We start from the raw sequence: 19,485 nt of genomic DNA on the forward strand, positions 1-19,485 counted from the left end.
GGGAGCAATGAAATGAAAATAATGAGCCGTATAATAGCCCCTGGCCTCTTTTATATCAAAACCAAGCCGACAGAAACGAAACGAAGATCAATGGCTTATTCAGGGCATAAATACATCTCCCGTATCAAACAGTTCGTAGTAACGAACTGGATGCTAGGAGCGACCCGGCTCAATAGTAACCAAAACTAAAAAAAAAAAATGGAATTTTGATGCCAATACTTACATCAAAAGAATCGCATTTTAATGCTGATTTTAAATATATAAGTTTCATCAAGATTAGTCTTACCCGTCAAAAGTTACGAGCCTGAGAAAATTTGCCTCATTTTAGAAAATAGGGGAAATACCCCCTAAAAGTCATACGATCTTAACGAAAATCACACCATCAGATTCAGCGTATCAGAGAACCTTATTGTAGAAGTTTCAAGCCCCTATCTACAAAAATGTGGAATTTCGCATTTTTTTTTGCGAGAAGACAAATCATTTGTTTTTTTGTTTGTTTTTTTTTTTCAGGGGTGATCGTATAGACTCAGGTGTCCTAGAGTGTCGCGAAAGGGCTCATTCTAACGGAAAGTAATAGTTCTAGTGCCCTTTTGAAGTGATCAAAAAAATTGGAGGGCACCTAGGCCCCCTTCCACGCTCATTGTTTCCCCAAAGTCACCGGATCAAAATTCTGAGATAGCCATTTTATTCAACATAGTCCAAAAACCTAATAACTATGTCTTTGGGGACGACTTACTCCCCCGCAGTCCCCATAAGAGGGGCTGCAAGATACAAACTTTGACCTGTGTTTACATATAATATTGGTTACTGGGAAGTGTACAGACGTTTTCAGGGGGATTTTTTGGTTTGGGGGCAGAGTAGGGGAGTTACGTGGGAGGATCTTTCCATGGAGGAACTTCTCATGGGGGAAGAGACTTTCAATGGAGGGGGCGCAGGATTTTCTAGCATTATATAAAAAACAATGAAAAAATAAATATGAAAAGTTTTTTCTACTGAAAGTGAGGAGCAGCATTAAAACTTAAACGAACAAAAATTATTATGCATATGAGGGGTTTACCTCCTCGTAATACCTCGCTCTTTACGCTAAAGTATTTTTTAGTAATTTCAACTATTTATTCTACGGCCTTTGTGAATCAGGGGTCATTCTTAAGGAATTGGGACAAAATTTAAGCTTTAGTGTAAAGAGCGAGGTATCGACGAGGGTGAGCCCCCTTATATACCCAATAAAAACATACGAATATAGAAGTTCTCTACGTAAGTTAATTCGTAAGTTACGTATATTTTTTACTTATGAAAATGTTCGTAAAAAATTAAAAGTTATAGTTACCTTTTTAAGTAAAAAAAAAAATGGAGGGCAACTAGGCCTCCTCTCTCGCTTCTTTTTTCTCAAAATCTTCCGATTAAACTATGAAAAAGCCATTTAGCCCCAAAAAATTAATATACAAATTTCGTTTTAATTATTTATGCGCGGAGAGCCAAGATAAAAAAAATGCATAATTCAAAAACGTCCAGAATTAAACAAAAAAAAACAAGTTTTTTTTAAATGAATGTAAGGAGCGACATTAAAACTTAAAACGAACAGAAATTACTCCGTATATGAAAGGGGCTTTTCCTACTCAATGCCCCGCTCATTACGCTAAAGTTTTTTTACTGTTTTAAAATGTAGAGTTAAGAGAAAGAGTTAAACTTTAGCGTAAAAAGCGGGGCGTTGAGGAGGAAAAGTCCCTTTCATATACGGAGTAATTTCTGTTCGTTTTAAGTTTTAATGTCGCTCCTTACTTTCATTAAAAAACGTGTTTTTTTGTTTAATTCGACAAAGCAGCAACTTTACCTGCACTATGGTTAATAAACAGGTATAAATGATAAAGGAGAAATAAAATGGCTATGCACTAAACATCTCTGTTAGATGCTAAATGCATTAACACTCGGGTGTAAAAGAAAAGGGGGAGGGGAAGATTCCAAGGTGCAGTAGCGAGTCTAAGGTAAGGGGGAGGGGCTTAGATGCTGCATGAGAAGCAATAATAGTAACGTATGTACTTTTTTTAGTAAATGATGCTGAAATAAATTTCTGTTTTCATTCCCCCATGTGTTTAAAAAAAAAATAGTTTTTGCCCTCTCGTCCTTTACATTATTGTGAATTGGGGTCACTGATAAATGTAAAGTTAGTTGTATTCATAGACGAGTAGATTTAGCTTTTCTTAAAGCTATAATTGATTCCTTTGATCAGGATTCAAAGTGTTGAACAGGGGGGCTGAGGGGGCTGATCTCCCATCTGCCCCCCCCCCACGCAAAAAAAATATTCGACTCGTAACAACGTAACAAAATGAAAATAAACGCATTTTCGATACACTTTTACAGCTTTTTGTACCCCCTCCCCCGCTCCGAAAAACAAATCCTGGATACGGCCTTGGTGCATGTTGTTAAAACGCGGCTCATACATACAGAAATATGTATTACTGAAATTCTACCAGTTCATATTTCGCTGATTAGATATGAAGAGATTCTGACCTATCAGGAATGAACATCAATCAGGTAGTGTCCTGTTAAGGCTCTAAATTAGCTCACATTAACAAGAACAGTAGGCTGTACGAAAAGTATGATTCGACCCCGCTTTCTAGGGCTATAAGTGAGAAAGGCTGAGATGGCTCGAGCGCATTCTACGGATGAAGGATGATCGATTGCCGAAGATTGTCCTTCTAGGCCAACCGTCTAGGGCTAAACGGAAAACGGATCGTCCACGATTTAGGTGGGAGGTTGTCAGAAAGAAAGATTTCAGGGGAATGGAACTTCCTGTTCCATTCCCCTGTTCCCTTCCTGTGTAAGGAGGAAGGCTTAGAATGGTTTTGGATGGACAAGGAGCATGCGTAGCTATGTTGGCCTTAGGCGGCTGGGTGCTGCAATGAGTTGTAAGTAGTAGTAGTATTAACAAGAGCGCCCAAGAAAAATTATCTCAAGTAGCTTCCAGTGATGACAAATTATTCCCATTATATTATTGGTAGGAGCAAGCACTATACCAATTTTCCAATTAATACCAAATTAATGGTAGGAGCAAGCACTAATACAGGCAATAGTTTCCAATCCTTGACTTAATTAATAGCAAAGTTTAGTGAGGCAAGAATATTTTAAGTGTATCAGGCTCCAAATAAGAACTAATGTGTGTTCCACAAAGCAGGAAATATCATAAATTATCCCCAAGAAACGTCCAAGGACCACATGAGAAAACCAGGAAAATCTATACATCTGTCCCTAAAATAAGGTAAAGAATACTGCATTAGACTTTACAGTCCCTATCGGCAGTGCTGATCTCCGTTTCTTGGCCCTTCAGCCAGGAAGTGCAATGGGGGGTTGGAGGCCAACCATCCTGTGCTTTCGCACACCCTTCCTGTTTACCTTCCCCAGATTTCTCCAGGTACCCATTTAGAGCTGGTTCGACTCTGGCTGAGTTTACAGTCACACCACTGACCCCCGTCCCAAACTAAATAATTGTGTACGCTAGGATTCGAACCTTCGCCCTCTCAGACAAAGGGTCTGAATCCAGCGCATCAATCCACTCGGTTAGGACGGCTTGTCCCTAAAATAGGTTTATTTCAACTTGAATTCTGGTTGTCCTTTCAACCAAGGCCGTATCCATGGGGGGGGGGGATTAGGAGGTTTGACCCACCACCCCCAAAATGTTTGTCCGACTCGTAAAAACGGAACAAAAATGAATACAAAACAAATTTTGATCGCGTCTTAAAAAAAAGAGAAAACCCGCCTCCCCGAAAAAAATTCTGGATACAACCCTGCTTGCAACCTTCTGGAACCTTCTAAAAATTAGACCGTAGAAACTATACCACTTTTCTAATAATACAAAAATAACTATTAAACTGTAGGCACAGAAGATTAACTAGATTATTAATATTATTTCTTTCATTTAACTAATTAAATGAAATTTATATTAAATAATATAAAATTTTACTTATTAAAATCAAATGATTAATTAACAAATATTAACTAAACCCAGAACCAATTACTGTAAGTTCAAAATACTGTGAAAAAATGTAAGTACAAAAAACTACAAAATATTAAATGAACTATTATTTAAACACCAATTTAGAATATTAAACTAATTAATTAAATTTAATACATTTTAATTTGTTAAAAATTATTCATTAAATATATCCAGTACACTCCAGTCAACTTAAAATGTAAGTAAAATATTAAGTAAATTATTAATTAAATGCAAAACTTCAATTATTAAATTTCATAAATTTAGAATTTGTTACGAATTTAATTATTAAATAAAAGTATCCAGTACACTCCGGACTAATTAAACTGTCAGTACAAAAAAAAGCCAGTTTTAAAAATGATAACTGGTTTCTGTTCAATAGTTACACTGACGATCATTAAGCAGACTACGATTATAATTGCTTCCTAATTGACATACTTCCAAACAAAAAACAAGTAGCCAAACAGCATCATTGAAAATGCTTTAAATGCAAAGTATTTTGCCTTTTTCGGCTCTATATATCTACATTTTTCAGAATTCTAACTTGCTTTCTCAAATATTTTCGGCGAGAGGGTTGTACCAGTTTTGGTGCAAGGTAGGGAAATTTTGAAGACACGTACAACGAAATTTATTTTTCAGCAAGACGTGGTGACAATACACTAAGGGTTGGGAAAAGTTCTTACAAAACACAAAAAGGCAATTATGCGGAAAACACAAAGCGATGAAAAGGGGTAGGGACCAGGACCAAAGCCCCACATCCTTAACAGAAAAAGTCCCCTCTGCACATGCATATAAAAGAAAACTGATATTTGTATAAAAAAAATCAGCATTTCAACTGGGAAAAGGGGGGAGGGGGAAATCTGACTAGGCATGACTCTAGCACTGCATACTGTAGAAATAACTTTGTAAAGATGAGAAAAGAGGGGACATTTTTTCGGCCTGGATATCGTAGCATTCTAGTAACCGTAAAAGAAAAAGTCACACGATAGATTCATCCGTTCAATTTAAAAACATGATTATATGATCTCAGATTATCTTCTACCCTCCTCCTCTCAAGAAAATATTCTGATTCACCTCTGACGGGCAAACCTAAGACCCAAGCAACAATGTATAATTTGACAAAGAAGGCATAAAACAAAAAGTTACTAAGGTTTTATAAATGCTTTTTACGATTTTATTTTCTACCTTTCTTAAGCATAATCAAACCATTTCATAGTTTTTATATAATTCCAACATTTCATAGTTTTTTTTCTAAATTACTTTATTTACTGTTTATTCTGTTCAAATCTTATTAAAAAAAAATTAAAACTAAAGGGTTTTATTGTCCCGGGTACTTTTAGGGGCATTTAAAATATAAGAGCTTACCCTAAGAAATCGTCCCCTAGAATTCTCTTTCAAGTCTAAGTAATAGCGACGATTATCTTTCGTTATCATCTCTGATTTGAGCTTGCCATCTTCAGGCAAATTCTCTGGATTGGGTGGTCCTGAAAATCGAGAAGGGTCTTTAAGCAAGCATTCTATATAAGCATTGACACTAGAAATTTATCTGGGGAGGCTCCCCTAACGGTAAGATCAACACGTCAAACAGAGAACTGAGATCAACAGTCATTTACATCTCTGTTCAAATATAAAAGCTGAGTTAGTTAGACAATTTTAAATTTAAAAGTTAGACAGTTAGACAATTTGACAAAATTTTTGGCATAAAAGGCTTATAAAAGGCATAAAAAGGCCAAAATTTAGGCATAACTTCTATGACCTAACTTTAAGCATAAAAAAAATGCCTCCAAACTATATTAGCGTAGTTTGGCCTGAGATCTACAGTCACTTTCATCTCTGTTAAAATGGATTTTTTTTTTACATATATGGAACATGTTTGTCCTATTTTACGTTAAAATTCAAACCTGTAGTAGCGCAACGGAATTGTTCTCTACTTGATAATATGGTATCGGTAGTTCGAACCCGGCTGAAGGGCCCGGCCCGCTGCAAGGCCGAATTTGATCCCGGTGATGAGATTATACGTAAGCATCTCTAGAACAACGGAAATTCATTCAATTAAGCCACCAGGCCCAATATATTTTGTGAAATTAAACGAGCTTAAATCTTTATACTATTTCAACCAGTTTCTCATCACCTACTTGAAATTTAGACTCAATGAATCCTTAAAGATTCGCTTTTCTGTAAATGTGCGAAAAATGGACATTATAAGAAAATTCGTTCCGCTAAGCCACCAGACAAAATATTAGGTAAAATTAAATATACTCTATAATGAACATTATGTGATTGTATGGATGAGTAGGGTTAAGGCCTCATTCAAGTGCTGGTCTATATTAATCACTAATTTAGGAAAACAGTCTTCCTTTTCTCCTTCTGTCTCTTTCCTTTTTTTTTCTTTTTTTTATGTGTTTGTGATGTTGCATTGGTGATTTATATATATATATATATATATATTATATATATATATATATATATATATTATATATATATATATATATATATATATATATATATATATATATATATATATATATATATATATATATATATATATATATATATATATATATATATATATATATATATATATATATATATATATATATATATATATATATATATATATATATATATATATATATATATATATATATATATATATATATATATATATATATAATATATATATATATATATATATATATATTATATATATATATATATATGTATATATATATGTATATATATATATATATATATATATATATATATATATATATATATATATATATATATATATATACATATATATATATATACATATATATATATATATATATATATATATTATATTATATATATATATATATATATATATATATATATATATATATATATACATATATATATATATATATATATATATATATATACATATATATATATATATATATACATATATATATATATATATATATATTATATATATATATATATATATATATATATATATATATACATATATATATATATATATATATATATACATATATATATATATATATATATATATATATATATATATATATATATATATATATATATATATATATATATATATATATATATATATATATATATATATATATATATATATAATATATATATATATATATATATATATATATATATATATATATATATATATATATATATATATATATATATATATATATATATATATATATATATATATATATATATATATATATATATATATATATTATATATATATATATATATATATATATATATATATATATCACAAAGGTGTAGTTTTTCATTGAAAATGTAGTTGTCTTTGGGAGTCAATAGATTGTTAATGTTTAAGTTTTTACGGAGGAAAGGTGCCGTTAAATTCAACTGATTAGTATTGCTCGTTCAACATGGCAACACAAACGAAAACGTGGGTACTGTCCTGAAAACGTCATAACTTAAAGCAGCCAAAACAAAAACCTAGAAAATCGCAGTTTTTAGGCACAAACCAAGATGAGCCTAAATAAATAAGAGTTACTCCTTTTACTTTCTTTTCAACTAAAGGCTCGACAGCAGCAACGGATATCACCACGTTAGTACAAAGAATGTAGTGGTTCATTCAGACCTTACAGAGATAAAAAGACAAAAACCAAGGCGCGAACAAATTCCTTAAAGTGCGAAAAGGTCCGACGATTAGAATGTATTTCGTTTGTTCCTTCAGACAAGAAATTAAATTTTATTTTACATGAGGAAAAGCCATGTTCTAAAACAAAAAAACGTTTTATCCTAATATTTTATAAAACATCCTTATATCCAAATCACAGATTTAACTGAATATAAACAAAATTCTATTTTTCAATTTCCGGTATCTAACGTATACATAAATACACATTCGGCACGAACTAAAAATTTTATTTTATTTATTTATTTTATTTTTATTTATTATTTTATTTATTTATTTATAAAATTTATTTTTTTATGGGGGGAAAACCTTATTCTAGTCTTAACTATTTTACTCTAACATTTTATAAAACATCCTATTTCTGAAACACAGACTTTGATAAATATAAAATTCTTTCTCTCAGTTAACGTCCAAGATAAACATTCAAATTCCAGGGGGACGAAAAACACTAGTCTCTTTGGTCAAATATGTTTCTTTTTGTCATAGAAAATTTATGTTAAAAATAAAAGATTTTATCCTCAAGAAGATTCAACGATTAGTGTACAAATTCCAGGGGGGTGAAACAAACTAGAAGGTTAAACTATAATAAAATTGTTTCTTCCAAGGATATCGTCTCCATGGAGATGGCATCATTAGAATGAATAGCCAGGTATTATACCTTGTATGTTGGTTACCTTCGGATATATATATATAAAAAAAAAAAAAAAAAAAAAAAAAAGCCATCGCCTTAATGTTTTTTACGTCAGTAACAAAGGAAGGTGATGAGGATTTTTCTAAACTGATTTTGTTAAGTAGAACAGATTCTTGACTATATTTTTGGGCAGTGATATCACCTTTAAATTTTTTGCGACAACTTAACCAACATACATAATTTAAGAGTTACTGATAGTTTGAAACTTGCCTTGAATTTAAATCAAGATATTTTAACCTAAAGACTATTGAAAATTAAAAAAGATAAGTTTTTGCATACTGAAGGAACTGGACATTTTGAAAATTCAAGTTCTTTATGGATGACAGTGCCATCTAATTTTGAATTGCTCCAAAGTAGATTTTCTCAGTGAACCAACCATCTACCGGTAACCACTAAAAACTCTAAAGAAACTACTAATGACAGACGACCGATGATTAACATCTTATGATAAAAACGCCAACGCTGGTGAAAAGGCAACCAAACGGTAATAGGTAAATTACCTCATTGAATAATCCCTAAATAGGTAGTTATCTCTCAGAAATAACTTTTTTCACAGAAATTTTATTGCACGTTTATTGCACTAGCCTGTATATTGTTCATGAACAGTGGTTCCAATTGGTACTTACGTTAAGTTGTTTACGTTACGAACCGTATAATTGTCTATGCTTAGCTAGCCGGGAAAAAAAATCCAACAAAAAGTTTATATTCATAATCGCTTACACACACCAGTGTAATAGATTTGCTTAGATAATATAAAACTACTGTCCATCATAAAATTAACTTCATATGTGTTGCCAAATCAGCAAACCCGATAATTTTTGCATTTTTTTTTTTAATTCCCAGGGACCAGAAATTGTCACTTCAGATGATGTCCACAAAACAGGGTGGAAGTTACAAGGTATCAAAACCAAATGCCCATGCTTTATCATTTTTTTTTTGGGGGGGGGGGGTGCTAATGAACAACGCCGTATCTGGGGGGAGAGGTCACTCCCCACTCCGAAATGCTTGTCCGACTCCTTAAAATGTGACAAAAATGAATACAAACCAATTTTCGATGTGATTTTTAAAAGTTTTTTTTTTGGTAGCCCTCCCCCCGAAAAATCTTTTTGTACCCCCTAAAAATCCTTTTGTACCCCCCCCCCCCCTCGAAGAAAAATTTCTAGATACAGCCCTGCAAATGGAGAAAATGTTACTCTAGGTAATTGCCATCTAAGTTTACATATTTCTTAACAAATGTCTCTGTTATGAATCACATGCTGAGTTTGTCAGATTCTATAGGATAGCTTAGGCCCATCAGTTATTATGGCAGGTTAGGCATATCAGTTTTCATAGAATTCCTAGGCCTATAATTCTAGATTTAAAAAAAGAGCCAGATAAACTAAAACCAGCATCTTAGTGGGATTCCAGATTGATTCCATTTTCCATTATCAGATTGATTCCAGATTCTTGTCATGGCCTCCGAACGAAATCAGCTACACCTTGAAACTTTTCCCTTTTTTATTAACAAAATTATACCGTAATTAGGGCCCTGTAGGCCCCTGAGGCCTACTGCTTCCCTTTTTTATTAAGCAAGATTAAAGTCATTGATCAAGGCCACGTTTCCGGTCGGCCACCGAAGGGAACATTTTCCTTTCTTACTAAGCAAAAGCCAATATTCATTAATCGAGGCTTCCACTTTTATTTTAGAAAAAAAGAAGAAAAAATGTAATTTTCTTAGGTCAGCTTTTTGGGTGCCCACTTAGGCTTTTTTTTTTTTTGCTTTTCAACTAGGCAAAATTCAACAGTCAATAATCGAGGCCACCTTCGCTTTTTCTAGAAACAAAAAGAAAGGGTGGGTTTTCTTGGGCCATATTTTCGGTTTGCCACTGAGGCTAACGTATGCATTTTCATTTAAGCAAAATTTAGCATTCATTAAATTTATGCCGGAGCCACAAAATCCTATGCGCAACAACTTCTCTCAGTAGTTATAAATTCCATCATCACCTTGAAAACAGTTAAAAACATGATCAACTTTAAATTGGATAAAATCACAACATTAAAAAAGTATATCTTTGTACTTGCAGCCTCGTATAGTCTTCGAGTCAAAAACTTGACCACAAAGAGGACCAAACAAAAGGCTATATTTAATGGGGTTGGTTTAAACCCCAGCCGAAATGTTTGTCCGACTCGTAAAAACATAGCAAAAATGAATATAAGCACATTTTTGATGCGTTTTTAATGTTTTTGTAAATTTTTTTCCCTTCGAAAAAAAGAACCCTGGATATGGCCCTGGTCAGAAATAAGGCAACACACTTGTCATACGCCAGAAGATCTTTTTCACTTAGTCTTTTTCTTAGGTTTCAGCAGTCTTGTTTTATTAACAGGGCATACCAATAAACCAGTAGCTTCCATTTCAAAAACTCAAATCCGACAAAAAATAACTATCAAAGAAAATATATAGCTTCGTAATTACAGTCTACGGTCTCATTGCGGTCATTAACAAGACTTGAGCCTCTTTGTTCAATGTTACCTGTCGATGAAACAGAGAATGTGTGTTTTTTATTCGTATTATTGCTGACGATGCAGTGTTCAATTCATTATCTGTCGACAGAAATGTCATCTTTTGACGACACGAAAAGATTGTCATTTCCTTCTTTGTTGTCTTTTTTCTCTGTCGACACCATAGTCACCAGAGACGATGAATCGGATATCATATTTGGAAATGTCGACATTTTGTTGACCAAGCAAGAATTAAACAAAAATTAGTTATAGCTTTAACAATTCAAAAACGAAAAATAAAGGAAGAGGGGTAAGTGTAAGAACTGAGAAAGTCACAAATCTCACCTAATGATGCATAGTAATCACTAAAAGTAGAAAGGTGGTCCCTAAAAAACGAAAATCAACGAAAACGAAATAAAGGGAAGAGGATAAGTGTCAGAACTGAGAAAGTCACAAATCTCACCTAATGATTGCATAGTAATCACTAAAAGTAGAAAGGTGGTCCCTAAAAAACGAAAATCAACGAAAACGAAAATAAAGGGAAGAGGGTAAGTGTCAGAACTGAGAAAGTCACAAATCTCACCTAATGATGCATAGTAATCACTAAAAGTAGAAAGGTGGTCCCTAAAAACGAAAATCAACGAAAACGAAAATAAAGGGAAGAGGGTAAGTGTCAGAACTGAGAAAGTCACAAATCTCACCTAATGATGCATAGTAATCAATAAAAGTAGAAAGGTGGTCCCTAAAAAACGAAAATCAATGAAAACGAAAATAAAGGGAAGAGGGTAAGTGTCAGAACTGAGAAAGTCACAAATCTCACCTAATGATGCATAGTAATCACTAAAAGTAGAAAGGTGGTCCCTAAAATCTGCAGCAGTCGACATGGCTAGATATATCTGACTCCGCCTTCCGTCAGCTCCAATCTGAAAAAGATCTATCATTTATAATCCTTAGATATGCAAAATCAGATACTAAAGACAGAACTTGAATTTCTTCTCAAGCCCGGTTTTCACGTATTTTCAGCTAAACATGGTAGTGGTGAAAATCGCTATTACCTCCTCTTTGCATGTGCTAATTATTTTCTTCCCTTCTCGCTTTTGATAAAATGCTTAAACGAGATATTAATCTTTTTTGCCATTAGATCTATATTTACTTAGTGTTTGAAAATTAGTGATTTCGGTCATTGGTGATTCAATTTCTCAGTGATACAAACCGACTCGATTAATGAACACATTGGATTTCTATAAGAGATAGCTTACTATCCAGTTTGTGATCTATTTTCTTCTTGATCAGAAGTGTTTCTTTTTCTGTCGTTGTGATTTTTTCCTCATTTCTTATATATCACTTCAAATTTATTGAAAAAAATTCATTTTCACAAGGAAAAATGGAGTTTTTTGCGCTTTTTCACTTTTGGGTGGCAACTTTAGACCAAGCAACTGGCAACACTGCAGTGTCTATGGATCATTAGACACTGTACTGGTGCAATAAAGATTTATGAAAGGCTATGAACTGTTTTAATACCCTAAATACCAGGCGATGTTCAGGGAAAGGCAAAATAAGTTTGCAGTATAGGATTTACATTGTCGGTACTCAATATGTTTTTTCTTTAGGACTACAAAGTGCATCTAATAATGACACGCAGCTGCTCCTTCCAATCTTCTCAGGAGGATAACAACTAAATTACTTTTTCTATATCCGCAGTCTTTATCTGAAGCATTAAGCAAAGATTATGGGAATTGATGAAAAAACCCGATCTCATATATGAGAAGAATTAAAAAATAGCCAGTAACATCTAGTTACTCGGCAAACTCTTAACAGTTAAATTATATTTTTATTATAGTATGTCCCATGTTCAGTATCGTAATCTGGCCGTAGCTATTTTAATAAAAATTGAAAAAAGTTAAGAATTACAAAAAAACCCTGATATTTCGGCAAAAACCTCTTGCAAGGCCGTTCTCAACAGTCAAAATGAAAACTATATTATATATATATATTATATATATATATATATATATATATATATATATATATATATATATATATATATTATATATATATATATATATATAATATATATATATTATATATATATATATTGAAATCAGCATAAAAAATTGATTCTTTTGGTATATCTCTTGGGATCAATGTTTCTTAGAGTATCGGTTACTATTGAGCCGGGTCGTTCCTGTGAACCTGATATTTCATCCCTCTATAATTCTTGGAAAACTTCTCGTCTACACCGTTATTATGAAAGTAAAGAGTAATAGGAAACCTCAATATAAACAGAATTTATTCCGCACAGAATGGGCAAACTGTCCCCTTCCTCATCCTGACCTCCACAACCATCGGCGGGGGGGGGGGCATTTTTCGGCGGAGTATTTTCCGAAGGGAGAGTAAACGTCGGCTCCCATATACAAACATTCAAAATTGGACGCTAAAATTTCTCCTCTTGGGGCACCTCTCTTTGACGTCAAAGGTAAGTGAGCTTAGTACACTACCTTGATATTGGCTGCGATATGTGACAGTCGCTTCTCTTCATCAAACAGTTCGTGGTAACGAACTGTAGTAAGAGCGACACGGCTCAATAGTAACGAAACTCTAAAAAACGGAATGCTAATGCCAATGTCATATCAAAAGAATCGCGTTTTAATGCTGATTTTAATTATATAAGTTTCATCAAGTTTAGTCTTAACCATCAAAAGTTACGAGCCTGAGAAAATTTGCCTTATTTAGAAAATAGGGGAAAACACACCCAAAAAGTAATACAATCTAAACAAGAATCACGCCAGCAGATTCAGCGTATCAGCACACCCCATTGTAAAAGTTCCAAGTTCCTATCTACAAAAATGTGGAATTTCGAATTTTTGCCAGAACAGATCACGGATGCGTGTTTATTCTATTACTATTTTAAAATTAAGTAAAATTAAGTACCTATTTCGTTAAGTTTTTACTGTTTTAAAAAAGTAGAGTTAAGAGAAAAAGTCAAACTTTAGCGTAAAGACCGGGCGTTGAGGAGGAAACGCTCTTTCATATACGGAGTAATTTCTGTTCGTTTTATTTTTAATATTGCTGCTTATTTTCACTTAAAAAACTTGTTTTATTGATTTAATTAACAAAAGTAAGAAAGTCCGGATCAAATGATACTTCTGTGAAGAAATCACCTTACTTGTGAACCTACGTCACGTTTTCTTATGCATTTATATCTAATGGATGGTGAGCCAATGTCTTAAATCGCCATTTACAAAATATTTGACAAAGTGCTTCGTCCATTGACTTGATTAATTCGCAGGTTATCCCAGGATAATTTGAATTCTAAGTAAAACACAGTTAATCAGGCTTAAATCGGCTTAAACTGACTCCGCCACGCGAAATCCGGACTATGTCTCAACATCTACACTGGTATATTATTTCTTCAAATAGATTTTCCCGCTTTTTCTTTTAGTTACTTTTTTTTTATTTGAGAAACCCCACCTAAAATTCCCGCGCTTCATCATGTTTCTAAGTTAATTGTTATACCAACAAAAACTATCTCCATCACCAAACTAGTTTAACATAGTTTTAATGTAATTCCGCACATAATACTGTAATCCTAAGAAAAAATTTGATAATTTTCTATAGGAAATTACATTCTTATAGACCCCCATCCCAGAAAAGTGTTTGGAGGTCGTGTTTGTGCACTTAAATCGGTTATTTTAGAATGTATAGGCTATATACATATTCTGCGTAATAGTCATATGCTTACGCATAGGAAGGAATACGGAGAGAGATCTTCGCCTAATATTAGTCTAGAAGACCCGGCCCCCAGCGCCCTTTACTCCCAAAAACTGCGTTTTCACAGTTCTTACATGGCTTTAATCTGATGTGCATGTAGATCCAGGCCTTGGGAAAAAATCGGAGGACTTTATCCAAGGAAGACACATAGGAGGACACATAAGGGTATAGAGAGGAGAGGGAGTTCCAGTCGTCTGATATTGGCCCAAAGCATCCCTGTCCCTTATAGAAAGTGGGAAAACAGTGGCTCGAAAATGCACTTTCTGTATTTCAAAGCTCCTCCTGCGTTGGCTACTAATTTTAGTGTCCTCCTGCGTTGGTTAATTTTAGTAGCCTCCTGCGTTGGCTACTGCGGTGGTTACGCCTCCTGCGTAACCATCAAAGTGCAAACACCGTCAGGATAGAACTTGCTGATTTTGATATAATTACTCAGTGGCTTTTTTCGAGTTCATATTGCCTTGTTTTAGGGCCATATACAAGATTTTTGATCAGGAGGTGGGGTGTTTTTCAGGAGGAGGGGGTACAAAAAATTGTTATATGCTTAAAAATTTTCTATATGCATTTATGTGTTTTAAAGAATTGGACAAACATTTAGGGGAAGGAGGGGAAGCGGTCAAACCGCTTACCCCCCTGGATACAGCCTTATCCTGTCCGATAAAAAGATCTAATCCGATAAAAGAGTCAAAAATTCGCAAAAATTAGCATGTTCTCAGTGTGTCTAATTCCTACATCCTTTTTTTCTATAATAAATTATAAATTTTGCAAGGAAACCGAAACACGAACAGTAAACACTACCAAAACAACATTATCACTCACTAAGTTCTCAACATACAGAAAAGAATTTAGTAAACAAGTTGCTAAGAATAGCCACTTAAAGGTGGCTATCACTCGTAAATTAAATCAAATTGCAAAGAATTCGAGCTTTCCGGTCCCCTAATTGTTTTTAGTTCAGTTCTCATTGAGGATGATACTAGTCCACCATCCAAGGGAGGGGCACTCGGGTTAGACCTTCTCATCTAAGAATGCGAAAAAATAGGTATCAGAAGGGGAGCTTTCTCAAACTTACGCGAGCACAACTTTTTTCTAGCATTACCCCTTCCATCCCTCCGCGGAGCATTTGCGGCTCTTGTCCCCTCCCACTTGGAAAATAATAACAAGGCTATTGCATATATGCTCGGTAGTCTCTAGCGTCAGGATCTAGTTTCCACGGGCGTCATGGGGCGTCAAGTTTTTTTTCCTCTCTTTTTTTGGAAGCGCTTATTCTCTCTCTCTCTCTCTCTCTCTCTCTCTCTCTCTCTCTCTCTCTCTCTCTCTCTCTCTCTCTCTCTCTCTCTCTCTCTCTCTCTCTCTCTCTCTCTCTCGCTACATACCATAAACTATAGTTCTACTCTCGCTCTAGTCCTTATGCTGCGAAGGAGGCACAGAAGACAAAAAGAGAAAGAAATTCAATCTGAAACAACAAAGATACTAATGTTCCATAGTCACGTTTTTATTCATTTAATAACCTTGACAAGAATCCGTCCAGATTGGACCAAATCATTACGGAAAGCTAGAGTTTTTCAAGCACGAAAACGGACGAAGTCTCCGCACGGATTGCTAATTCGGACGGATTTCCCCAATGTGTAATTGAATCATTACCGAAGGTCATCCTTCAGTGGCAGCTACATGGTACCAGAAAAAAGACACCCCAAAAACACCCTACGATGAAGCTACCAGACTGACCTCACAAATCTGACTGCCTCAATCTACATATATATACCACAATGGGAGGATGTTTGGTTGGCCGCAGCGATGAGAGAGATGACTAACGATTTTTCCTGGATGCCCTAAGCGCCTCTGAAGGCACAGGAAGATATAAGGTAAGCTGTCTATGGAACAAAATGAGCATCTAACGACTGAAACTAAAAGCTCAAGGGACAAACAAAAATTTAAGACAGTGAAATTTTGAAATTCGACCCGTTATTTATACATTTCTGTTTCAACTGAGAGGGGGCCGAAACCGTCCGTTGGACCTCTCGTTCAAAGTCTTTGAACTAATCCATTCAGAAAATCGCCGCTAGATGGCATTAATGTAGCGCACATTAGGCGGAAGTTTTTAATATTTGATGCCAAAGACAACTGAGATAAGAGGTAAAGAAGTTTTTATATAATCTCTGAAAATTTTGACACCTGTAGTCCTTGTCGAATATTTTCCAAGTTATTGTAGCTATAGGGTCGTAAGTTAGAAGGATCATAAGCGGTATGTTTCCGGTATTTTCCTCGTAGTTTTCGTCAATAAATGTCTGGCGGTTTCCAAAAAAAGGTAAATTTTCAAAATGGCGTCAATAAGGGGTGACTTTGGACAGTTTTTTGGGGACGACTCCGAGCACAATTCAAGGTGACCGGTTTCGCCCCATGCTGATGGAAGTATCTCCGAGTCTGGAATTGGAAGTAGCTAGAACTAGGAAATTACCAAGTATTTCAATTTTATTATAGACTAGGAATAGGAATTTATTAAATTCAACTTTCAAAAAACGAAAACGATATTATGCCTCAACAGAGAGCAGAGCTCGTAAGGCTGGGACAGTACAAATGCATAGAAAAAACACAACATCTCGTCAAAAAAAAGACATACAAGATAGGAGATAACAGAGGAGGTCACTCCAGCGCGAGAATACCACAACAAAATATATATTAAAATCTATTATTCATCAATCCAAACACCCGGGCAAAGAACTATTTTTGAAGTATGTTTTTTCAAAGAAAATCAGCTCACGAAACTTCGGGACATTTCTACTAAATTAAGTTTATTTACAATATGAGGACATATAGGCTTCTCTCCGTCATTGACATTTCAGATTTTTCTTTTACAGATGGTTCGCACCTATATTCGAAAAGGGGGTGGCCCCCCAGATCCAGAATTGCTGAAGCGTGCTGTGAGACAAGTCGTAAATGGGAATTCATCTTTCGGATCAGCCGCGGAAGAATTTTCTTTGAAGAAGTCTACCCTTGTAGATGCCGTGAAACGCTACAAGAGTAAAATGCAAGATCTTGAGAAGGGTATCCCAAGCGCAAACAATGATAATGATAGCGTTCAGGAGAGTTCTAAGTTCGTTTTTACTTCCAAACAAGAGATAGAACTCGCTATATACCTCGAAAACTGCTCAGTATTGAACCACGGACTAACTCCAAATGCAACGAGAAAGTTAGCCTACCAATGGGCAACAACTCTGAAGCTCAAATTCCCACCAAGTTGGGAGCTGAATGAAAGAGCAAGAGTCGAATGGTTCAAAGGATTTATGAAGCGTAATGCCAGTTTGTCCATTAGAAAACCGGAAAATACAAGCCAGGCTCGTGCTCTCCGCTTCAATGCCACTGTAATTGGTACCTTCTTTCATAACCTTCGGGGACTGTATATCAAGTTCCATTTTCCTCCTGGAAGGAATTGGAACTGCGACGAAACAGGAGTGCCCACGGTTGTTCAGGCTCCAAAGGTGATTGCTAAAAAGGGGGCAAAACAGGTGGCACAGACCGTGTCGGCAGAAAGAGTGAAAAATACCACAATGCTGTGCTTTGTGTCTGCAACTGGTCAGACTATTCCACCAGTGTTTGTTTTTCCGAGAGTCAAGGTTCCCGAGAGAATGTATCGAGATGGACCAACAGGATGCATTGGCTTAGCCCACCGCAGTGGATGGATGACCTCGGAGAAATTCCTTTGTTCATTGCAGCACTTCCAGAAAGAAGTTAAACCCAGCAAAGAGGATCCTGTTTTGCTCTTTTTCAACAATAATGAAAGCCATATTTCAATTGAAGTAGTTTCCTTGTGCAAAGATAATGGCATTCATCTTCTGACCTTTCCTCCCCATTACTCTCATCGCATCCAGCCCCTTGATGTTTCGGTTTATGCACCATTCAAACATGCCATCAGGGAGTCATTTGACACTTGGTTGCAGATGAATCCAGGTCGGAGGATTTCAATGCACGAAATAGCAAAGTTGTGCAAGCAGCCATATCTAGAAAAGCCGAACCCTCATAACATCACAGCTGGTTTCGAAAAGGCAGGAATTTGGCCTTTGAATCCGAATGTCTTCAAAGAAGCCGATTTCCTACCAGCTGAAGTCACAAACCGCCCTGACCCAGCAGAACAGAATCACACAGATTCTACTAAGGATGATCCTTACCCTGGTTCAGTTCGTTCTTCTGCTCCTGTCTTGGTGGATCAACCAAAGGCAACATCAAACCTGCCTATAACTCCTGAAAGCATAAGACCATATCCAAAACCAAGAATGCAAATGGGTCCCCGCAAAAAGCACAAGAAAGGGAAAACTAGGATTTTGACAGATACTCCAGAGAAGGAATCCCTTGAAGCAGAGGCTCAGGCAAAGCTTGACAAGAAAACTAAAAAACGGGTTCCTAAACGTAAACCAGATGAGTCCTTGAAATCAGAGTCATTGAAGAAGTCCAAGGTTTTATCCATTGACGAGGAGGCTGAAGATAGCATTTCAGACAAAGATATTCAGCTAATAGACGATTCGGATGATGAGTCTTTGCATATTGGAAGTGTCAGTGAACTTCAGAATGACGAAGAATTTTCTCCAGGAAATTTTGTGCTTTTGAGGTTTATGGTGGGAAAGAAACCAAACTCCGCTGTTTACTATGTTGGTGAGATTGAAGAAGTGAGTGGCGGATTAGCTAAAATAAACTACTTCTGCAAATCAAGTGAAAAATTCATCTTCCCAGAATGTCCCGATTGTGCTGAAACTGATTTTGATGATATAATCATGAAGTTGCCTACTCCTTTTGCTTCAGGAGGGACAGGGCGAGCAGTCAAAGGCCTTATATTTGGGTGTGACTTGTCTCACCATG

At 35.1% G+C, this 19,485-nt stretch overlaps 1 protein-coding gene across 3 annotated transcripts in view; it reads right to left on the reverse strand.

The window, feature by feature from the left end:
* The window catches only part of LOC136033161 (transcriptional regulator protein Pur-beta-like), a 123,038-nt gene that overhangs the window by 25,399 nt on the left and 78,154 nt on the right, over positions 1-19,485 (reverse strand). For all 3 annotated transcript variants that reach the window (XM_065713828.1, XM_065713827.1, XM_065713829.1), the window contains exons 3-4: positions 11,690-11,792; positions 5,354-5,472 (exon numbers count right to left, since the gene is read on the reverse strand). In XM_065713828.1, coding sequence (XP_065569900.1) covers positions 5,354-5,472; positions 11,690-11,792 — 222 coding nt within the window. The remainder of the gene's footprint in view (positions 1-5,353; positions 5,473-11,689; positions 11,793-19,485) is intronic.

Source organism: Artemia franciscana, chromosome 11 (assembly GCF_032884065.1).
Source record: "Artemia franciscana chromosome 11, ASM3288406v1, whole genome shotgun sequence".
NCBI classification, from domain to species: Eukaryota; Metazoa; Arthropoda; class Branchiopoda; order Anostraca; family Artemiidae; genus Artemia; species Artemia franciscana.